The sequence below is a fragment of the Hipposideros armiger genome, unplaced genomic scaffold, assembly GCF_001890085.2.
Source record: "Hipposideros armiger isolate ML-2016 unplaced genomic scaffold, ASM189008v1 scaffold_1060, whole genome shotgun sequence".
NCBI classification, from domain to species: Eukaryota; Metazoa; Chordata; class Mammalia; order Chiroptera; family Hipposideridae; genus Hipposideros; species Hipposideros armiger.
The window spans coordinates 453,571-459,406 of NW_017732410.1; the positions used below are offsets into that span (position 1 = coordinate 453,571).

General features: G+C 38.1%; 1 protein-coding gene across 1 annotated transcript in view; it reads left to right on the forward strand.

The window, feature by feature from the left end:
- Nucleotides 1-5,836, forward strand: part of LOC109376190 (dynein heavy chain 14, axonemal-like) — a gene marked incomplete at its 3' end in the record, with an annotated part of 144,703 nt that overhangs the window by 108,976 nt on the left and 29,891 nt on the right. The window contains 4 exon segments of the mRNA XM_019631993.1: nucleotides 3,228-3,294; nucleotides 3,807-3,900; nucleotides 4,530-4,710; nucleotides 5,498-5,574. Of these exon segments, the coding sequence (XP_019487538.1) occupies nucleotides 3,228-3,294; nucleotides 3,807-3,900; nucleotides 4,530-4,710; nucleotides 5,498-5,574 (419 nt within the window).

Sequence of the window (5,836 nt, forward strand, 5' to 3'; positions counted from 1 at the left end):
GACCCCTAGTTGTAACTGGGGTTGTATTCCTTTAATGAATGTTTGTTATGCCACATACTTGCTTTCTGAAACTTCCTTGTAACTAAGGATTGGACAAACAACGTTTACAAATCAGATACACTTACCCTCGGATCTGAACTTGAGGCTAGTGAAAAAAGAAATGGAATATACAGAGTCCATTGTAGTATGGGCAACAGTGGTGGCAGCAGCTGCAGCCAGTTACCCGGAATGGCAGGGGCAGTGAGAAGTTCTAGTGCCAGCATCAGTGGTATTGGGGCAACAGGCACTGCTCTCTGAAGCTATTACGGGTGGTGGTCATGTCCTTGTAGGACCAGTTCTGTAGTATAAATTTGGCCATTGTTCCCAGCTGTAGAGCCAGTAAGCTTAGTTCTCTGACCTTCCTAGAGATTTTTAATTAATCCTTATGTTATTTTTCATTTGATATTAGCCTCAATTCATTTCTGTTATTTGCAACTCAAAAACCTTACTGATACAATGCTTATCCCTGCATCAGTGCCTGGGGAATGGCATGACCCTGACTGTGCTAGACAAGTCAGGGCCCATCCCTGGAGCTGAGGACTGGATTCACCTCATCCAAACCACACAGCTGCTTTGCAGTGAGGGAGAGGAGGAAGGGGTATTGGCGTAGCCACCGCTAAAAATAGTACTGGGCTTTAGTGTCAGCAAAGCACACTTGTTAACTTATTCTTTATGTTTGTTTCCTACTATTAAAGCAACACGAGTGACAGCCTCTCTGAAACAGATGAAACTCGGATCATTATTGAAGCTGTAAGAGAAGCTAGTATTCCAAAATTTCTTCCAGAAGATGTCCCACTTTCTGACAAGATTATAGGAGATGTTTTTCCTGAAGCAATGGTTTCCACAGTAAATCAAATTGCCTTGGAGGTAATAAGACCTTTGAAAATTGTCACAAATGATTTAGACATGGGGTATCAATTAAGATAAACTAGATGTGGATTAAAAATATTACAGTTCTTCCTGAAACACTATTCACGTTATCATTTGGGGGATAAAGATACTTGGAGATATTCTTCCCCATGAGGGAGGGTGGAGGGTGGGGAGGGGAAAGAGCTTTCACTGCATCACAACCTAATAGAAGAATGAACTCTACCTTTAGGCAGGGAAGGCTTTTGCATATTTTCTTCCTCAATTTTCTCCTCTTTCAAATGGGAATAATAATGATTGCTTTTCCTACTTTAAAGGGGTGCTTTGAGAATCAAATTAGATCAGAATTATGAAAAAAGACTTCAAAATGTAGATATCTTGTGATCATTAAAATTACGTATTATAATTGTAGAGCCCTTTATTTTTTTTTCTTACATATATAGTCTTACAGTGATTACTTAGTCTAGGTAGGATCTCAGTATCTCTTATTACTATNTAAGACTCAAAGTCCAGAAGCCATACAAGAAAAGATTTATAATGGTGGAAAAAATACTTTTTCTAAAGTCAAAAGACAGTGACAAACTAGGAAAAAAGATACTTGCAACTCATGTCACAATTAAATAGCTTATCTTCAGAATATAGAAAGATTTCCTAGAAAATTGGGGGAAAACAGCAACAGACAGTTCTCAGGAAAAGAAACAAGAAAATTCTTTAAATATATGAAAATATGCTTAACTTCTAAGAAACAAGAAAATTCTTTAAATATATGAAAATATGCTTAACTCCTTTCATAATGAGAGAAGTGGACATTAAAATTACACTGAAATATTGTTTCTTATCAGATGGGCAAAAATATAAAAGTTGGATGGAACTTTCTGTTAGTGAGGTTATAAGAAAGGCATTCTTTTTCATTATTGGTTTGATTTGGGGCTGTATTGATGTATTACTTATTAAAAATTAATAGTGCATATAAAAGTTATGTTTATAATATCCTGTAGTCGTGTGCACTAACATTAAAAAATGCAAATACCTTAATTAAAAAATACTTTATGGCAGAAAAATGCTAACCATCATCTAAGCCTTCAGCCAGTTGTAATCTTTGCCGGTGGAGGGTCTTGCCTCAATGTTGATGGCTGCTGACTGATCAGGGTGGTGGGTGCTCAAGGTTGGGGTGGCTGTGGTAATTTCTTAAAATAATACAAGGAAGGATACCACATCAATTGATTTCCTTTCACAAACAATTTCTCTGTAGCATGTGATGCTGTTGGGCAGCATTTTACCCACAGTAGAAATGCTTTCAGAATTGGAGTGAGTCCTCTCAAACCTTGCTACTGCTTTATCAACTAAGTTTATGTAATATTCTAAATCCTTTGTCATCATTTCAACAATCTTCACAGCATCTTCACTTTGAGATTCTTGAGATTCTCTCAAGAAACCACTTTCTTTGCTCATCCATAAGAAGCAACTCCTCATCCATTAAAATTTTGAGCAACAATTCAGTCCCATCTTCAGGCTCCACTTCCAATTCTTGTTCTCTTGCTCTTTCCACCACATCTGCAGTTACTTCCACCACTGAAGTCTTGAACCTCTCAAAGTATCTGTGAGTATTGGAATCACCTTCTCCCAAACTCCTGTTAATGTTGCTATTTTGACCTCTTCCCATGGGTGATGAATGTTCTCAATGTGATCTAGAATGGCGAATCCTTTCCAGAAGGTTTTCAATGTGATTTGCCCAGATCCATGAGAGGAATCACTATCTGTGGCAGCTATAACTTTACGAAATTTATTCCTTAAATAATAGAATCTGAACGTTGAAAGTACTCTTTGATCCAAAGACTGCAGGTAGATGTGTTAGCAGACATGGAAACATTAATCTCATTGTCCATCTCCATCAGAGCTCTTGGGTGAACAGGTGCATTGTCAATAAGCAGTAATATTTTGCAAGGAATCTTTTTTTCTAAGCAGTAGATCTCTACAGTGGGCTAAAAGTGTTCAGTGAACTATGTTGTAAATAGACGTGCTGTCATCCAGGTTTTGTTGCTCCATTTATAGAGCGCAGACAGAGTGATTTAGCATAATCGTAAGGGCCCTAGAATTTTCAGAATAGTAAGTGAACATTGGCTTCAACTTAAAGTCACCGACTGCATCAGCCCCGAACAAGAGTCAGCCTGTCCTTTGAAACTTGGAAGCCAGGCATTGATGTCTCCTCTCTAAAAGGAGGACTATAAAAGTTCTAGATGGAATCTTCTTTCAATATAAGGCTGTCTGTTCTGCATTGAAAATCTGTTGTTTAGTGTAGCCACCTTCATTAATTATCTTAGCTAGATCTTCCGGATAACATCCTACAGCTTCGACATCAGCAGTTGCCTCTTCACCTTGTACTTTGGTGTAATGGAGGTGGCTTCTTTCCTTAAACCTCATGAACTCACCTCTGCCAGCTTCAGACTTTTCTTCTGCAGCTTCCTCACCTCTCACAACCTTCATAGAATTGAAGAGTTAGAGCCTTGCTTTGGGTTAGGCTTTGGTTTAAGGGAAAGTTGTGGCTGGTTTGATCTTCTCTCCAGACCACTAAAACTTTCTCCATATCAGCAGTAAGGCTGTTTCGCTTTCTTAATCATTTGTGTGTTCACTGGAGTAGCACTTTTAATGTCTTTCAAGAACTTTTTCTTTGACTTCACTACTTGGCTAATTGGTGTGAGAGGCCTAGTTTGGCCTGTCTCAACTTTCGACATGCCCGCTTCACTAAGCTTAATCTTTTCTAGCTTTTGGCTCCTAGTAAGAGATATGTGACTCTTCCTTTCACTTGAAAACTTAGAGGCCATTGCAGGGTTATTAAATGGCTTGATTTCAATATTGTTGTGTCTCCGGGAATACAGAGGCGTGAGGAGAGGGANTCTTAGTGATGAATACTGTAATGTCTTGTAGGTTTGTACTGGAAGGAAGAGAAATTCGTATCAATATGTCTTGTGCAGTTTTTATCACCATGAATTATGGGTAAGTATCAGTTAATCTGTAGGAGTGGACACAGGTCAAAATACTTTTCCTAAGACTTAATCATAGATGGAGTTATCTGACATCGTATATCTGTCATTCGCCCTCCACCACCCCTGTGAACCGCTCCACTACGCACACTATCAGACAGCTACAAGTCTGCACTTATCCAAATGGGTGATCTCTCGTCATGCTTCTCAACAAGGCGTGTTTTCACTTCATGAATAGCCAGAAAGGAAAAGTTCAGCAGTTTGTCACAAAGAAAACACAGCCAGAAAAGCTGATGAGAACAGCAGACGGAATGAATAAGAATATGGTGGTTACAGGGAGTGGAGGCTGAGCAGATTCAGTACATACCTGTTGATAAAATGTTGCGATGGTCCAGAGATTCAGAGGGAAGCAATGAAGTGCATGGTAGGAGGGGGCACAGGAAGAAAAGATCACCAAGTAGGAAGCTTTGTGAGATGAAAAGCGCAATAGAAACCATCTTGTAAACTTGTTTTCAGATAAAGGTCGCATAGAAAGTCAACAGAATTATTTGGGGGCAAGTTATATTATGTGGTACCTCATTTGAAAAACTGAAAAAGTGGTGTCTTTTGTTTCCTTGTTTTTCTTATCCTCTTAAGATACAGAGGTCGAGTAGATCTTCCAGATAACTTAAAATCTCTATTTCGCCCAGTGGCGATGATGACTCCCCATTATCAAATGATTGCTGAAATAATGCTGTTTTCAGTTGGTTTCAAATCTGCAAAATCACTCTCCCGAAAGCTAGTTAACCTTTACGAACTAGCTAGCAAAGAGCTCTCACAACAGGTAATGAACTACTTTTCTCCTATAAAAGTGATTGTATAAAACTTTTCTGGTATTGGCCCAGGAATGACCTGGGACACTAATGGAGCTAGAATTCCTGTCAGCACATGGAGTCCATGCCCCAAGTTGGATGTAAGGCAATAGGTAAAGTCTGTCAAGGTTCCAAACCTGTCCTCCAAGGCCTGGGGAAAGTACTCGAGTATCTGTTATTTTAAATTATTGACTGCTTTTCCCATACAAGGAGGTTAACATTTAGAGCAAAATAATTGGGAGGACTTGTTAAAACACAAATTGCTGGACCTTACCACCCACTTTCTAATTGTCAGGGGTAGGGCTAGAGAATTTGCATTTCTAACAAGTTCCCAAGTGGTCCTAATGCTGCTGATCTAAGTAGTACCGTATGTTGAAAATTATTGTTCTAGGGTATGCTAGCTTAATGAGTATTTGTTTATAACCCAAGATGGTTTAGATAGCTAACCACATTATTTCCAAAGTGTTCCTCTTTACAGTAGCCTTTCAATTCATCTCTCTATTTCAGAGAATATTTTATTCAGATACTGATAGTGTATAACACCTTTAATACTTGTTAATTTAAGGAGACTTAGGAGCGCCAGTTTCAGAAAGAAGTGAGAGCATTAGAAGCAAAGTAGAGGGTTTCTTATATTCATATCACTGTTTCTCTTTACAACATGGACGATTAGTGATTTAACTATATACTCTGCATTTATTGCCAAATTATTTCATTTTTCCTTCAGAAACATAATAATTCAAATATTTTAACATTTGATAGGATCATTATAATTTTGACCTGAGGACTCTGAAGACAATTATAATAATGGCTGGAAAGAAGAAACAGGAGTTTAAATGGTCAGTTGAATTTTGAATTGTTAGGTCAAAGGGAGTTATAAAACACTGGGAAAATAATTTGTAAAGTTTTAAGTAATGATAAGATAAAATAGGAAGCTCCCAGAGTGTCACAGTAAAATATGGTGGAGGGTGTTATGAATATGAAAAAAGAGGAAGAAAAAATGCACAAAATCCCTGGGTACCTTTCCTCAAGAGCCTATTCTTTAAAAAAAAAAATGTGCCTTATCTTTACATAATAAATTTATACTGGAATAAAAGACCC